At 50.8% G+C, this 17,206-nt stretch overlaps 1 protein-coding gene across 1 annotated transcript in view; it reads right to left on the bottom strand.

The window, feature by feature from the left end:
* Nucleotides 1-17,206, bottom strand: part of LOC122392833 (nesprin-1-like) — a 108,011-nt gene that overhangs the window by 17,981 nt on the left and 72,824 nt on the right. The window contains exons 81-105 of the mRNA XM_043388145.1: nt 16,821-16,995; nt 16,565-16,671; nt 16,235-16,394; nt 15,771-15,948; nt 15,429-15,532; nt 14,973-15,179; nt 14,526-14,678; nt 14,025-14,189; nt 13,584-13,748; nt 13,061-13,222; nt 12,594-12,800; nt 12,185-12,319; nt 11,737-11,916; nt 11,360-11,518; nt 11,008-11,148; nt 10,313-10,648; nt 9,897-10,007; nt 9,362-9,526; nt 8,803-9,018; nt 8,410-8,538; nt 8,000-8,197; nt 7,450-7,773; nt 7,103-7,252; nt 6,644-6,808; nt 6,178-6,330 (exon numbers count right to left, since the gene is read on the bottom strand). Coding sequence (XP_043244080.1) covers nt 6,178-6,330; nt 6,644-6,808; nt 7,103-7,252; nt 7,450-7,773; nt 8,000-8,197; nt 8,410-8,538; nt 8,803-9,018; nt 9,362-9,526; nt 9,897-10,007; nt 10,313-10,648; nt 11,008-11,148; nt 11,360-11,518; nt 11,737-11,916; nt 12,185-12,319; nt 12,594-12,800; nt 13,061-13,222; nt 13,584-13,748; nt 14,025-14,189; nt 14,526-14,678; nt 14,973-15,179; nt 15,429-15,532; nt 15,771-15,948; nt 16,235-16,394; nt 16,565-16,671; nt 16,821-16,995 — 4,345 coding nt within the window. The remainder of the gene's footprint in view (nt 1-6,177; nt 6,331-6,643; nt 6,809-7,102; nt 7,253-7,449; nt 7,774-7,999; nt 8,198-8,409; nt 8,539-8,802; nt 9,019-9,361; nt 9,527-9,896; nt 10,008-10,312; nt 10,649-11,007; nt 11,149-11,359; nt 11,519-11,736; nt 11,917-12,184; nt 12,320-12,593; nt 12,801-13,060; nt 13,223-13,583; nt 13,749-14,024; nt 14,190-14,525; nt 14,679-14,972; nt 15,180-15,428; nt 15,533-15,770; nt 15,949-16,234; nt 16,395-16,564; nt 16,672-16,820; nt 16,996-17,206) is intronic.

Genomic DNA, 17,206 nt, shown 5'->3' with positions numbered 1-17,206 from the left:
AACTAGTACAGAGTCTTGATGGACTCACTGCTCAAACAGATCCAGAACTGGCATGCATACAAATAATACAGGCATACAAGGATGGTATTGCTTTGTGCTCGAAAAACATAGCAAGCTCGAGAAAAAATAACTTCATAAAACCATGGATGACTCCAGCAATTCTCTGTTCCATTAATCATAAAAACAAATTGTTTGTTAACAAACTTAAAAATCCCAGTATGTACAACATAGCACAATACAACAAATATCGTAACTGTCTCAATAGGGCAATTGCCAATTCAAAGAAGGCCTACTATGAAGCGGAATTCCAAAAAAACAATAGGAACCCCAAAAAGACGTGGGAAACACTAAATGAACTCCTAAAACAAAAAAGCAAATATGATATTTTACCTGAAACACTTAACAATACTGATAATAATGAACCTGAAAAAATGTCAATGGCTGAAAATTTCAACAAATTTTTCACAGAAATTGGTGAAAAATTGAAACAGAATATTCCATGTAATAACAAAAATCCTTTAGAAAATGTGCAAGAGGCAGAAGGAGAATTTTCAAACTTCTGCAATGTCACTGATGACAAAGTAGAACAAATAATCAAACAGCTTAAAGATGTTGGCGCTGGAGTCGACGGGATCAATTCAAAAATATTAAAACATACTTACAAACCTATCCTTTCAAAGCTTACCTATTTCTTTAATCTATGCCTTTCAACAGGAATCTTCCCAAACCCATTGAAAATAGCATCTGTGAAGCCAATCTACAAAAATGGAGATCAAAATAACTTGTCAAATTATAGACCAATTAGCATATTGCCAGTGATTTCAAAAATATTAGAGAAACTGATCCACTATCAATTGACAGAGTTTGCAACAAACAGATGCATTCTCTCAGAAAACCAATTCGGATTTAGAAAAAACAACTCTACATACATGCCTATCATGCTTATACAAGATTATATAACTGAAGCACTGGAAAAAAATGACATTGTAACGGGCATCTTTCTTGACCTTTCAAAAGCCTTTGACACGGTAGATCACAAAATACTACTAGAGAAATTAAACAAAATGGGTTTTCGAGGACATGTTCTAAAAACAATTAAATCATATCTAACGAACAGATTCCAAGTGGTGCAGATAGAAGGGGTTAAGTCAACACAACGAGAAATAAAAATAGGCGTACCTCAGGGGTCAATCCTTGGACCACTTCTTTTTATTTTATATTTAAATGATATAGTAAATTTACAATTTGAAGGTCGATTTATGCTCTATGCAGATGACACTGCAATATTCTTCAAACACAAAAACATAGAAATACTGCAAGAAATAACCAATGAAGCGCTGGTAAAAGTATCAGAATGGTTTGAAGCTAATTATCTTACAGTGAATACATCAAAAACATTTCTCCAAGTGTATTCAAAACGCAGGTGTACCGAAAAGCTGAATATATACATTAAAGACACTGCGTTAATAGAAAAGAAATCAGTGAAATATTTAGGAATTCTAATTGACTCTGACCTCAAATTCACAACCCATATCAGTAGCATTTGTAATACTATTAGCAGAAATATTGGAATGATTGCAAGAGTTAAACGATTTATCCCAAAGCAGCAGCTCATTCAACTGTATCATTCCCTCATTTTTCCTTACATCAACTACTGCTGCTTTATTTGGGGCTCTAACTATGATGAACATCTTCAAAAACTGGTAATCCTGCAAAAAAGGTTCATGAGACTCATTGAGGGTATTTTCCCACCACAAAGTGCTACCCCAATATTTAAAAAATATAATATTCTAAAAATTAAAGACATAGCCAAACTTCAAATAATACTTATCATGCATAAGTACATAGTACATGAATTGCCAGTGTCTGTAGGACGATTGCTTCAACTCTCAACTGAACCTATCCATCATACAAGGAATATCCACCATTTTCAACCTGTCTTCTCAGCAAAAAACTACAGGCTCTACTCCTTTGCCTGCATGGGACCCAAACTTTGGAATGATGTAATCGCAAAAGATATTCTGTTAGAAGAAATACCACAATCAAAGATCACTTTCAAAAAATATGTAAAGAATATCTTGCTTAGTGTATACTAAGCAAAAGTAGTGGGAAAATAGCAAAGTTATTAACAAAACTAGTAGATAAGCATCCTTGGGTATAAAGGACCCACTAAATGCTTTCAACAGGCTTAGAAAAAAATATGAAAGTAAGCAAATAAGCAATCTTTGTAAGTAAGCTTTGTATCTTTTGTAATGTAAATCTTTTGTAATGTAAGCAATCTTTGTAATGAAAGGTGAAGATACAAACAATATTGATATAAATAGGAAATGAGAGCAAATGACAATGCGTACATGAATAACAATTAACAAATTACATATGCATAGTACTTTTCACAGGCATTGTTCAGCACCTCAACAGGTGGCCCAATAATGGATGTACCAATAGGTACATTTATTATCGGGAAGGCTGCAAATGCCGGCTACAATAATGTGTTGACTGTTTTGTGTGCAACCTGTGTCATTTTCAACACAAAAGATACATCCCCACTCAATTGGAACGCCGGACTTGACGGGGCCCACCGGCAACAAGCTATGCTTAGTTGGTGGGCCCCAGAAAGTCTGGCTATGAACTCGAGCTCGAATTGACCAGAAATGTTTCCCCACTGCCATTCTGCTGTTTTCCTGTGAGTGAATGTTTAAATACCATCTACTAACCAATTATGCATGGTTGTATGAATGACTTCTTTCGTAGATGCATTTGGACAGTCATTCGCTGCATTCAGCAATGACTACTTTTGCTCTCTTTTATCATTAACCTGTTGCCCGCACTTCTTTTGCTTGATTTTGTTTCCTACTTTTCCTAGCTGGGAGTGCCGCGACTTATCCTTTATTTTTGTCTGGTGTTAACGTAAGGTGCTGTGAGTCGCTGGGCTGAGGGTGGGGGCACTCCTGGTCACCTATTAATGGGTGGCGGAGTAGTTCGAAAAAAAAAGGGTCTGTGACAGCTTAGATAAAGACCCTGATGGTTGCAAAAATGTTCAAAGCTCAAGATTATCGTTCAAACTCAAAGTTGCTTTCACAAATGCTGATGGGATTGGTAACAAGTTACCTGAATTACATCTGTACCTGGAATCCTTTAAGCCCGACATACTAGCAATTGTTGAGAGTAACTGTAACATTGACCTGCCAGACTCACTGTTACGGAAACATGGGTTTCAAATTCATCGCCAGGATAATTTGGAAGAAAGACGTGGTGGAATACTGGCGTTCGTAAAAGATGGGCTTGAAATGAAAACTTGTCACGAACTTGACGATTATGCAAGTCAATTCAAAGAATCTTGTTGGGTCTGGATAAAGGTATCAAGAACCACCAGAATGCTTCTGGGTATTGTGTACAGAAAACCAAACAGCTGCCGAAGAAATGACGAAATTTTGATAGAATTGATTACCAAAGCCTCAACGTTAACAAACAACCTGTTAATATGTGGTGATTTCAACCTTCCTGAGATTTCGTGGAACGACTCGTCGTCTAAGAATAAGAACAATGAGGGTTTCAACACACCAGTTGAAGTGCTGAACGTATTGCAAACAAATGGATTACACCAGCACATGAGGCACTTTACCAGAGCAAGGGGATCAAATCAACCCAGTCTTTTGGACCTACTGATAACAAGTCGAGCAGATGACATTGAAGGCGCTGAGGTATTACCTCCCTTCGGCAAAAGCGATCACGGCGTCATACAAGCAGACCTACTTATTCCTGATGTCAGATGTTTGAAAAATAATAAGCCTCTAAAAACGGTGTGGAACTACATGAAGGGAGACTATGAAAAGGCAAGGAACATGGCTTCCCAAGTTAACTGGACTGCCATGCTGTCAAACAAAAGTAGCGATGAGCAGTATGATTTACTGGTTGAACACCTAATGCAAATCCGGAAAGAATGTGTTCCTGTGAAAACGGTGTGTAGGGGCAGAGATAATAATAAAATGTGGTTTAACAATGAAGCAAAAAGGAAGATTACAAAGAAACACCGTGCTTGGAATGCCTACATGAGGGCAGAGAGGTTAAAGCTACCAGAGTTGGAAAGATATAGAAAGAAATACATCAAGGCAAGAAAAAGGGCTCATTATGGTCTACGTAACATCAAAGCAAAGCACGAAGAAAAACTTTTTCATCAGATCAAAACTAATCCAAAGCTGTTTTATGCGTACTGTAACTCCAAAAACAAAGTTCGAGAGCCGGTGGGGCAAGTTACTAAGGCAGACGGAACCCCATCATCATCATATGAAGAAACTGCCGCTGCCCTCAACCAACACTTCAAGAATGTTTTCACGTTAGAAGATGACTCTGACTTGATTTACGCCAACGAATTCTTCTCCTCATTGTCAGACGAGCAAATGTGTCCTTTCACCCACTGTCGGCATCCAGATGTGCCCGAATTACATTCAGTTGAAATACCTCTTCAACATATCATCAAGCTACTGAAAGAGCTGAAGTCCTACAAGTCACCAGGGCCAGATGATCTTCACCCACGTCTCCTAGCTGAACTCGCAGAAAATGTAGCAGTACCCCTGAGGATCATATTCAAAAACTCGATGGACACTGGACATGTCCCTCGTCTATGGAAAATGGCATACGTCACAGCAGTCCATAAGAAGGGATCAAGAACTGAAGCCCAAAACTATCGCCCAATTAGTCTAACCTGCATATGTAGTAAAGTGATGGAAAGAATTGTCAATGAACAAATAATGAGTCATCTTTTGCAGAATAACATTTTGAACCCACGCCAACACGGATTTGTTTCCGGAAGGTAGTGTTTAACAAACCTCCTCTCCACCTTGGAAGACTGCAGCCGCAGCCTCGATGAAAAGGTGCCTACAGACATTGTCTACCTAGACTTTGCGAAAGCTTTTGACACCGTACCACATGCAAGACTTTGTCATAAATTATACCGATCAGGAATAGGCGGTCAGCTGCTTAACTGGCTTGAAGACTTTCTCTACGATAGGAAACAGAGAGTTGTAGTCAACGGAGCCCACTCAAGCTGGGCAAAGGTGGCAAGTGGCGTCCCACAGGGCTCAGTGATCGGTCCCACCCTGTTCCTTCTGTTTATTAATGACATGCCGGATCAAATAGTAAGCCAGGTGCAAATTTTTGCTGATGACAGTAAAATCTACCGACACATCAAGTCACATGAAGATGTGGAGCGTTTACAAGAGGATCTCCAAGAGATTGAGCACTGGTCTCGTCAATGGAAGCTATGTTGCAATGCCTCCAAGTGCCAGACGCTTCGAATCGGTACCAAACAAATGATGTCCGACAGACCAGTATACATGCTCGGTGGTACTCAGCTGGAGAACACCAACGAGCAAAGAGGCCTGGGTGTTATTGTTGACTCCTCGCTGGAGTTCAACAAACATATTAACAAATGCACTCAACGAGCATATGCCAGTTGGGGCATGGTAAGGAGAACCTTTGAAAAGCTGAGGCCGGCAATGTTTACTCTCACATACAAAACATTTGTTCGCCCTCACATTGAATTCTGTCCCCAAGTGTGGTCTCCATATAAGAAATATAATATCAAGAAGATTGAAGCAGTTCAAAGAGCAGCTACCAGAAGAGTTGTGGGAATGCAAGGGTTAGATTATCCAGAGCGGCTGAGACAGCTAAAGCTTACCACCCTAGAAGAGAGAAGAGAACGGGGAGACTTACTGGAGACCCACAAAATCCTCCACCAGCTCCACGAGTGTGACCTCACCCAATTATTTAACGTTAGAAACCGAAAAGAGCGAGATTACCTCAAACTGTACAAGCCCCACCACCGAACATTGAGGAGAGGAAGATTTTTCTCACAAAGAGTTATAAATAAATGGAATTTGTTAAGCTCTCGCATCAAGATGGCAAAAACATCTAACCAATTTAAGTCAAGATACGACAAACATCGGGCAGACAGACAAGACTGACCCAAGAGAAATCAAAGTGATGTAGAAGAACGTGTAATTCAAAAAAGAAATGGGCTACAACATAGACCTCGACGTCTTCTTCCAGAGCCCAAACAACCTTGATTCTTGATTCTTGATTCTTGATCCCCTACCGAAGGTTCGTGACATACTGATCATGCGGTGGTCAGAAGGCACAGCCAAAGGTCACGAAGGATGGTGTCGGCCGCCAGCTCACCTGGTTTTCGATGGCCCTGACGAGCTCGTCCTGCTGTCGGATGAGGTCGTTGAGGTCGGAGATGCTGCCCACCGTCTGGTCCTGCAGCGACTCCAGCTGGGAGCGGAACTCCCGCAGCTTCTGCAGCACCTCCTCGTAGCTGCTCAGGATACCCTGTGGGGAGGCGCCGGCAGGTCATACATGGGGGTCGCTGACACGCTTCACATATCTCAGCGGAAGGCATCGAGTGGAGGCGACTGGAGCCTTGTTTCGACAGCCTGAGCACAAAACACCGCAACGCCAGTCACAGCACCATGACAGCTTTCTACCAGCACTTAAGGAATAAAAGGTCAGTTGGTGAAATGTACGGACTAGTTAGGCCCATTCTAAAACCACGGCCACAGGGCAAGGAAGTGACAGCCGCCAGTTAGACCCCACCCCAGTGGCTGCTGACCATCCCACCCCAATCTCCCACTGTGATACTGACCTGGGCGTCCTCCACTCCGGAGCCGAGCGGCCGGTTCAGCGCCCGGATCTCCTTCTTGATCTCGGTCAGGTAGGTGACGCTGGAGGCGATCTTGCCGTTGATGGCCTCCTGCTGGGCGGTGGCAGAGCGGAACGCCTCGGTACGCTCCTCGATACGGGAGCCCACCTGGCAAAAGAGAAACGGTAAAAGGACGTGACGTGCGATTCGAAACGAATTGTAAGCAATGTTTTGCGTCCATCATGATGAGCTAGGATTTGAGAAGTCCGGTCTGCCGAGACGTTCGGTGCTCAAACTTATTGCGCTCAGATGTAGGCTCAATACAAGCCAATGTAGCCAGTCACATCCTCAGGTCCTGTATAAAATACGGTGCACATCGGTCAGTGAGCCACAGGTGCTTATCTTTACGGTATACACTGATAGTCCAGCCCAATTTACCCTGTACCGACGACCGTTCCATACCTCCGTGTACTGTGTTTTCAGCGTGCTCAGTTGGTCGGTGAGTGTGAGTTTGTCGGGCGGCCGCAGTTCGGGCAGCAGCTGCTCACTCAGCTCCAGCAGGCCGGCCAGCTGCCGCTGTCGGCTGTCAAAGTCCTCCTGCAGCGCCGCCATCTGGGGGCGGACGAACCGGAGAGGGGATCAGGGGCCGTGACAGAGACCGGTGGGAGCAAACAGCTAGGTGCGACCGCTCCCCCCTTAAAAATAATCGCGCAATACAGTCTGGTATCGGCCGCTAGTGCCGACTCTGCAGTCCGACGTCTGTGTGTAAACCGTCTCCGCGAACTGCCGACTCTGCGACCGTCTCTCACCTTATGCACATGTTCGTGCAGCGTGTGCAGGCTGGTGCCGGCCAGCGGCTCCTGTTTGAGCGTCACCCGGGCCGTGTGCAGCCAGTCGCCGCACTGCTCCAGCTCCGACTCCAGCCGGCGGCGCGCCTCGTGCACTCGCAGCAGCTGGTCGCGGCCGGCCTGAGCACGCTCCTGCAGCGCGCCGGCGTCCTCCTGCAGCCGCTGCAGCAGCTCCTGCAGCCGGCCGGCGTCCTGCTGGCTGCAGTCGGCCAGCAGCGGCGCCGCCTGCTGGCGCAGCTCGGGCACCCGCCGGGCAGACACCGACTCCAGCTGCGAGAGCAGCGTCTGGGGACGGACAGCAACGTCCGGCGTTAGTCACTAGCGTGATAGTCGCAACACCCAGCAGCCGGTTTATGCAAATGTCGTTAAAACACGGTGGCTACGACGGTGTCATGTTACTCGCTTTCCGTCTAAACACTCAGCCTCCACTGCGTCGGAAGTCTCCGACACCCTACCATACTTCACACCCTCTCGTGGCAAGCTGTCTTGCACCGTCCAGCGCCGTACTCACGTTTCTCTGGTCGATGAGCAGCTGCACCTGGGCAGCCGGCAGCGGCAGCTGTTCGGGCAGCTGCAGCTGCTCGGTAGCGTCTGTCAGCTGCTGCCGCAGCTCCGAGCACGCCTTCTGGAGTCGCTCTCGGTCGGCGCGGGCGCGGCGCAGCGCGGCCGTCTGGGTCTCCAGCGCGGCACTCAGCTCCTTCACGGCACCCTGGGAACAGCCGATCAGTCAGTGGAAACAACTTCACAGACATAAATGTTCGTCACCGTTACTAAGGCTGGCTTAATGATTGTTACTGGCGAAAGTTCGTCGAAATCACATTTTTGTTGCTAGCGGGTTTATTGAAAAAGCATATTAATCGACATCACCAATGAACACGACGACCGTCGTCGGCGGGTGACATGTGGCACGGTCCTCAGTACCTCCATCTGCTGCAGGTTGGTTGCCAGCTGCTCCCTCTCCTGCGCCGAGATGTTGGGCGCCAGGCTCGAGATGGCCTTAGCGAACTGCGGCAACATCGACCGCTTCGAATTGGTCTCCGACTCCAGCGACTGAAAAAGAACAGATCAGCTGATACAAGACCTCCCTGTACCGAACCAGAGCAGAACAGGTACAGAAACAGATGTTGAAAAGAGCTTGGAAACGTCGGCTACTAAATTTCGCTAAAGTTGTGCGAGACAGAGACGCACAAAACTATCAGGTAACATTGAAGAACATCACGCTTAAATAGGTTAACAAACTCGCTCAAAAATACATTCACAGCAAAATCGAAATCGGCCGCCGAAATCCCAACGCTTTCTCCGCCGGCAGCGCACCTGAATCTGGTTGATCCTGTCCGTGACGACCTCGGGCGTGTAGCCGATGGGCGTGGCCAGGCCGGCGGCGGTGCGCTGCGCGTTGGCGGTCCACTCTGCCAGCTGCCGGAGCTGGTCCAGCAGCCGGTCAGCCTGCTCGGCGGCGGAGCGTACAGACTCGGTCCGCTGCTCCAGCCGGCGGCACAGCTCCTCGTAACTGCGCTGCGTGGACAGCACCTGTGGGGGAGACGGATGGGTCGGTCAATGGTCAGTTGTGGTCGCGGCGGGCGGTGGGGGAAGGAAATTTGACGGAAGAACGGATTTAAATTGACTGGATGACAGAAATCTGGTACATAGCATCACATCATATCCAGTTTCGCAGGTGTGACATAACGAGCTTTTGTCTAATTCCTGACTTATTTTGCGAACAAACACTAGCTGCCAAGCTCCCCTGCCTCCCCTAAAGGCTACTTGTTTGAATATGCCCACCTTGGATTCAGGCAATGACTTCCAAACTCCGTCATACTCAGTAGGGAAACACACCACCCGTCCCACCACCCTCCCAGTCCCATCCACTGACCTGGCTGGTGACGTGCTGCGCCTCGGGCTCAGTGAGCCGCTCCCTGGCCGCCTCTGCCAGCTGCTCCAGCTGCTGTAGCTGCTGCCGCTGATCGTCACACTCGCGGCGCAGCTCGGCCAGCGAGCGGAGACGGCCGTCCGCCGGCGACGACTGACTGTCCACCGCCTGAAACGGGGCAGACGGTAATGATGAGGACGTCGGTGACGGTGACAGCGACAGTGACAGTGAGGGTGAGCGTCGCACTGATGGTGACGGTATTGGTAGCGCGGGAGTTTATGTCAGTAGAAGTACAGCATGGTTCAACAAAGCCCCCGCTGGACAAAGACAAATAGACAAACCCTCTATATTCTAACATTCAGACCGACAGTGAGGCAATGCCCTGATATTCTGCCCTGCTTTGCCAAATAACTTGAGCCAAATTAAATCAAGGTATCAAAAACGCAGGCGCTATCGCACCATCAGCAATCTCACGAACGATTCGCGACTGTTAGAGCTCCTAGTGATGTTCCATAGCTCTTCGATGCCGCGTCCGTACCTGCAGCGAGTCGGACGTCTGGCGGTGCCACTGACGGAAGTTCTGCAGAGCCGTCGTGTACTCCTCCACACAGCTCTGAGCAGTGGTGCGAGCGTTCAGCACCTCAGCCACCTGAGGTGAGATGGGGTGAATTAAACTGAGTAAGGGTAAATCAGGTGAGACGCTCACAGCTGATGAGGTCCGCTGAATATCAGTCAGTGGACGACATAACAAGGGATCAGTTGTAGACCTCCAGGCTCCAATGCTCGATTTAAAGGGCCGCTACGATAAAAATAATCATTTTATCTCTCCAACAACTCATTTAATCAACACTTGTAAAACGCAAAGACAAAGACGCGGTCGCCGTCTCTTCAAACGGGCGTCAACTAGGTCTCAAGTATGTCTTCCCTCCCCCTCCCTGGTTTCCCTGCCCGTACCTGTTCGGCCAGGCGCGCCAGCTCCTGTCGGGCCGACTCAGTCGGTACCTCAGCGGCCAGTTCCATCCGGCCAGAGTCCAGTTCGTCCAGCGACGCCTCGCGCTCGAGCAGGGTGCGCTGCAGCTCGCGCAGCCGCTCCAGCTCGGCGGCGGCCGGCTCGGGCTGCAGACGGGCCCGCTGCCGGCCCAGCTCGGCCACCAGACGCGCCTGCTGCTCGGCCCAGCGGCGCACCTCGTCCTCCCGCTCGTCCAGCCGCTGGAGGCCGTCCGCGGTCCGCTGCAACTCGGCCAGCCGAGACTGGGCCTGGTCAATGAGCAGCTCCAGCTGACAGCGCACCTGAAGAACAGAGACAGACGATTGTCACTGCCCCGAGCTACATCATTCGCACGCAGGGTAATGAGTACACCGAGACAGCAGTAAAAACTTGGTCACGGATGGTGGTCATAACGCAGCTGCACTCAACATTAAAAAGTGATAGACGTGTTAGGCCAGCAAGAAGTCAGTAAATCTTAACCACGCCCTCACGGCCCCGTTATTCACTAAAAGCTCCCTAGTCCCTTCAACCGTCACCACACAGCCAGCGAGTGCCAGAGACAGATAAGCAATTATTACCGATCGACGATAAAGAGGTGCATTTTTAAACCCCGTTGCTCCTGACACTGGCACATATTTCCCTCTACCTCTCAGTCACTCACCTGCAGCTCCCGCTCTGGCACCGTGTCGGGCGGCTGGTCGTGCGGCGAGGAAGGACGGCTGATGGAGGCCGTGGCCGCCTCACAGATCTGCACGGCCGTGTCCAGGCGAGACTTCTCCGACTGCAGCTCGTTATGCAGACTCTGAAATATCCCCGGAGAGGTTATGTCACCGGAGTCCGGACGCCGACAGGAATGAAAACGTTTGCATATTATCCCGTGTAGACACAAAGACAATAAGGCAAAGATCATGAGCACCAGATATCGTGTCTGTATAGTGAACATATATCAATCACAAGACCACTCCACATGATCCCAGTGTGACCCCGGGGGCCTGTGCGCCCCGCCGACTGACCCTGGTGGCCTCCAGCCGCTGTTTGGCCGTCTCCAGGTCGGGGATCGGCTCGGCCACCTCCTGCTCCAGCTGCCGCTGTCGAGCCGACAGGTTCTCCCCAATGCTCTCCAGCAGCGCCTCGTACTGCTCAAACTTCTTCAGCGACTCCAGCAGGCGGGTCTGGGTACGCAAAGGACACAAACACGTTACCAAAATGGAAGTTGGAGAAGCAACGTGCATGACTTCAAAGAGAATAACTTTTATCAAATACAAACAAAATATAAACAACGCATTGACATTTCACCTATATAAGCCACCCTACCAAACCTATCCTCAATTATAATCCAACTTTTCCCGACCACCCCAACAGTGCGCCACCCCGTGGAGCGGCTACTGACGTTGATCTGCTGGGCGGTGGCGTGCAGCGAGCTGTAGCTGCTGCGGATATTGTCCAGCTGTTTGTCCACCTCCTGGCGGATGGCCGGGGACACCTCCTCGTACCGTTCCACCTGACTGTGGCCGCGGCGCTCCAGATCGCGGAGCGAGTCCGAGAACGACTCGAACTCGGACATCACCTCCTGTGAGATAGGGGGAGGAGAGTCAGAGTCGGAGAACGACTCGAACTCGGACATCACCTCCTGTGGGACATGAGAGGGACAGTCAGAGACAGAGGAACGACTCGAGCTCGGACATCAACTCATGCGTGTGACCGGGGAGGAGAGAGTCAGAGAGTCGGAGAACAACTAGACCTCAAGGACATGAAAAGAAGCCAGTATTATAACGCGTGCGACGCTAGGCCCCGATACCAGCATCTCCCGGTTCCGTTCTGTTCAGTGCGCAACCCACCTTGTGTCGCTCGATCTGGGCGGCCGTCTGCTCCCGGTTGGAGATGTACTGGGCGTTCTGACCCATCAGCTGATAGGAGATCTGTAGCAGCCACTTCTGCGCCTCGTGCAGGCTACTGTTGTACTCGTTGAACTCCTGGAATATGAGAATGACAACCAGTAAGCGCCAGGGAATTCGTGTACTGTGGATCCGCAATATCGATCTGTCTGGTGAGCAAAGCTCGCCCTATCTCACGCAACCTAATCTAACCTATCCCATGAAACGACAAATCCTACCGAAATCCGGAGTCGTCCCAGCCCCGTATCATCCATTGTACTTACATACCCTCCCAGCCCAGTATCACTCGGTACCGTCACAGCCAGTATCATCACTCGACTGTATCATTCCCCGTCCAGTATCAGCCTCTCACCTCCACCTCCGTCTGCAGTTTGGCCACCAGCTCGCGGCAGCGGCCCTCGGCGGCCTCCCAGCGGGCGCGCACGTCCTGTGCCCTGGCTAGCAGCGCCGGACCGCCGTCCGCCGACGCCACGGGCTCGGTGCCGGCCGACAGCTGAGTGGCCTCCTCCAGAGCAGAGTCCAGGTCCGGGCGGCGGGCCTCCAGGCGCTTCTGAGCATCCTGAGAAATTAAACAGTGGGAAACGTGAGCTTAGCGACCAGGACAAGTGTGGAACACCTCAAGCGGTTCGAATACTTTCTCTATGTAGATAATTACGCTGTCAAAATTGTATATTGGAAGCAACAGCTGTGGTGACATCAACCGCGGCGATACTAAACATTTTTGGCGAATCTCTCAGCTGATAGCAGCTGCAGGACACCACACTGGGAGCGGCCACCCATCCCACGTCCCTAGTCTGCCATTGGCGGCACAGCACTCACCGTCAGTCGTTCCAGCGTGGCCCTCAGATGGGCGAGGTCGGCGGTGGGCTCCGGCGCCGCGTCCAGCCGGGTCGTCAGCTCCTTCAGCCAGGTGTCCAACTGGGAGACCGTGTCCGCCGTCTCCTCCCAGCGCTGCAGCCGCGACTTTACCTCCGAGCTCACCTGGGTGGCGGGGAGACAGACACGTGTGGAAGTGAAAGGAGGAGACGGGCCGTGAAATGCCTCACTCCACCATTGTCCATAGTCGACAGACCGCCACAACACCCGAAAGTTGATTACACTGTTTTCAGATTACCCATACGCCGGCCTTAATCGAGCTTCGTCCATCTATAATTATATGCCACCAGTTACCATCCATCCCACTGTGGTCTGTTGTAGAGACAGCTGCGTCTCTGTATCATATCTGTATCACAGTTCCCGCTGTGTACCGGCCCAAGTCGCGCTGTGACTGTCCGACGTGACACTGTCCGGTCTCCCACCCCGCTGTGCCCCAGCTCAAATCCGCCGTCTTCAGTCGACCCACCTGTTGCAGTTCGATGGCCAGCTGGTCGTACTCTGCCCTGAGCCGAGTCAGGTCCTCTGTCAGCTCCTGCTGGGCCTCGGCCGGTCGGCTCTCGGCCGCCGCTGTGTAGGAAGTCTGCAGCGCCCCCAGCAGGTGCTGCCCCTCCGTCATACGGGTCGACACCAGCTGTGCAGACAGGGAACAGTCAGACAATGATCAGTTCTTCCGACCTACGGTTCAATCCCAGCTACACAGAGAGGATACGGGCATCTTTACTCTTCCTAGGTCTGGTCAGAAGAGTCTCAGCGGCATTTTATTTGGGCATTCACAAGAACGGTAGAGAAGACGAGCAAAAGTTACGAACTCCACTATCAGCGCCATGAAGCCATAAAGCTTGTCACGACTGCCCCGTGTCCCCAGTTGCGCCCGGTGAGCGCCCGGTGAGCGCAGCGCCCCACTCACGGTGAGCATGTGCAGGTTGTCGGTGAGCTGCGGCGCGGTGAGCTGCAGCTGCCGGCAGTCGGCCACCGTGCCGCGGTTCCGCTCCAGCCAGGTGGCCAGCTCGGCGCGTGCTGCAGTTACCTCTCGCTCCGACTGACAGCGACGCTCCAGCTGGGACAGCGTGGCCTGGCGGCGGACAGGGAGGTATGATGAGAAGGGGAAGAGAGAAAGGGAGATGGTAGAGTTTTTTGGCTGTTGTAATAATGATCCAGCATATTATTCACAACCGGTACTGCCTAGTTTATTTGTGACAGGAAAAAATAAGAAGGGGGATATTTCCAGCTGCATGAGTTGTCTGGCGACGTAAAACGCATTAGGAAGGACTGTGATTGAAGGATAAATGAGACATCTGCATAAACCGACATCGACCCTTGGTGCTTGGATATCAAGTGTTTGATAAGTGCTCATGTCCAGGACCACATGTGTGAACTGTGTAGTGTGTATGCGATTGTCCTTTCCCACCTGAAGCCGACTGAGCAGTGCGGCGTGGTCGGCCTGCAGCTGGACGGCCTGTTCACGGACCTCCGGCTGGCCGCTGAGCTCGATCAGCGTCTCACAGCGGTCGGCCAGTCGGTCCACCGAGCGGCGACGCTCCGACACCTCCGACCACAGCGTCTGGGGGTGATAGGGAGGGAGAGCGGGGGTTATACGATGGTCACACCTGCACCGGCGACAGCATGAGTCACAGCACACCATGAGCAGCAGTCCGAGTGAGACACTGACACATTACAGTCTCAACTATCAAATTTCTTTCAATTGAATGCACAACATTGCCGATACATTTTAAGCTAACTTTCCAATGACTCACGAGCCACGGCTGTAACCGCTCTCCAACCCTCCCTATGTTCATTATACGACGATATACGGAAATTGATGTGCGCCCTACGAATGAACCCTACCACCAGTCACCTTGACGGTCTGCAAGTGCTGGTCGTCGTCCCCGTTGACGGCCGGCGCGGCCGAGGCGGTCTGGGCGGGCGGCTCCCGGTCGCGGGCCTTCTCCAGCCACGAGCGCAGGTCGTCGTGCAGTGCCGTGAACTCGGACCAGGCGGCCACACAGCGGGACAGAGCAGCCTCACTGGAGGCCGCCAGCTTACACAACGAGTCGTACTCGACCTGAGTGAGAAGGGATCGGGTTTAGATAATTATAAGTCAGGATAGTAGCTGACACATATCTTTTACCATGTCCATTCAGTTCCACATTTCTCAATCATGCCCGTCGCACGAGCTGTCGATAGTATCTCGAAACACGCACGCGCACGGGTACATGAATCTTTTGTAGCGAGCCTCTTCCTCTTCCCAAGGAAAATTTCATGCCCGGAGTAAGCCCTCCTCCTAAGTCCATCTCTCCCCTCCCTGACTGACCTGCAGTGCCTCAGCCTCCCTGGCCAGGGACTGGTGACCGCCGGCCGGACAGACCTCCTGCAGCGCCTCGCCCTGGCTGACCACATCGTCCAACAGCGACTTGCCTGGAAACGGTCAGAAAACACGTTACTAAGGTTAGAGCGAAGGCACCGGACCAGACTGCCGCATCCGATTCATGTGACTGATCACACAGCGTTCACACTGCATTTACTACTTGGCGGAAGCGAGCTCTATCCTGGCATGTAAACGTCGAGACAGAATTGGCCAATTGTCTTGCTTCGGCAGTCATTTATGTATGCGACGTTGGCCCACCTTCGGGTAGTGGATCGGTCGGTGACTGACCTTTGGGCAGTGTGTCTGTGAGTGTCCTGTTGGCCTCCAGCCGGGCGTTGAGCTCGTCCCAGGCGCCGGTGGCGTCCGACGCCTGCTGCAGACCCAGCCGGGCCGCCTTCAGCCAGTCGGCGGCAGCAGTGTGAGCCGCCGCGTACCGCTCGTGCTGAGCGGCCCGCTCCTCCAGCACCTGGCGGGAAGCGCGGAGAGTCAGCGACCAACTACCTCAGTTACCTGATACCTCACCGTAGAACTGCATCAGTCAAACAGCTGTGGGCTGCCTGACTTTCTCAGACAAACAAATCTACGCGGACACCTTCCGGTCAGCCAATACTTAACTGTTACAACTGCCAATCCACGTTTTGTACGTCCCGAAGCTTAACCTTAGCATCTACGACTCAATTCACATGTAAGAGCAGATCCCTGCCCTGGTGTGCCGGCGCGTCTGACAGACAAGCGACCCACACCCGCCGTACCTTGATGGCGTCGTCCACCTTGGCAGCGGTGAGCCGGTGTCTCTCCAGCGTCTGTACAATCTCTGGCAGCGCCTTCTCGCCCTCAGCAGCGTCGGCCGTCGTGCGCAGCTGGCTCACTTGGTTTGACAGAGACTGGACTTCGGTCGCAAGGGCTCGGTACCTGAACCGGACAGAAAGAATCCCATCGTTACTTCCTGTTTTTAAACTTCCTTAGACCGTAGCATAAGCCTTCTGTAGAAAACTGAGCGAATGGAAAGGAAGCCAAGGAGGGAATAAGCGCGACAATGGAATTAAATTTCATTCGCAGCTATTCGCGATCGGCCGACTCACTTTTCCAGCGCTGTTTTCTTCTCGTTGAGTTCGGAGAACAGCAGGTCTCCGTCGCCTTGGATCTTGGCGTCGATGTCATCCAGGGCCTCAGTCAGCGTTTGGTTGGCCTGAAAACACATAAATTATTATCAACACATCACTTCAGTGACATTCAAACGATAATTATGCTGTTATGGCTAAACGACTTTACAGTATACACTGCAGTCAGCTGGTTCACGATGCCAATCACCATTGAGCATGATATCACCAAGCTCACCTTGAATATCTCGTCGAGCTCGCCGATTTTGGCGGTGAGCTCGTTCTTTCGTTCCATGATGTCGGCGATGAGTTTGTCGAACTCTGCGCTCAGGGTGTCGGCGTCCTGTTCTATCCGGGTACCCCCGCCCTCTGCCGTGTTCATGATGACTCGCTCCTTCAGCTCCATGGCATACCTGACGGGTCGGGAGGGAAGACTCAGCAATGGGGTGTAGGGAATGCGAAAAAGTGGGTGAATGGGTGAGAGCGAAAGGGTGAAGGAAACGCAAGCTGCAGCATTCGCAGGTAAAGTCTACGTTCCAGAACTAGGCAGGGAACTTAGGCAAATGCGTACCGCTTCCTAACCAGGTCTGAAATACAAATAATTACGGTATTACCAGACTAGAA

The sequence above is a fragment of the Amphibalanus amphitrite genome, unplaced genomic scaffold (genome assembly GCF_019059575.1).
Source record: "Amphibalanus amphitrite isolate SeventyFive unplaced genomic scaffold, NRLGWU_Aamphi_draft 000503F_arrow, whole genome shotgun sequence".
Lineage (NCBI taxonomy): Eukaryota > Metazoa > Arthropoda > Thecostraca > Balanomorpha > Balanidae > Amphibalanus > Amphibalanus amphitrite.
Note: the sequence above shows the minus strand (reverse complement) of the source record. Positions and strands in the feature narration are given on the sequence as shown.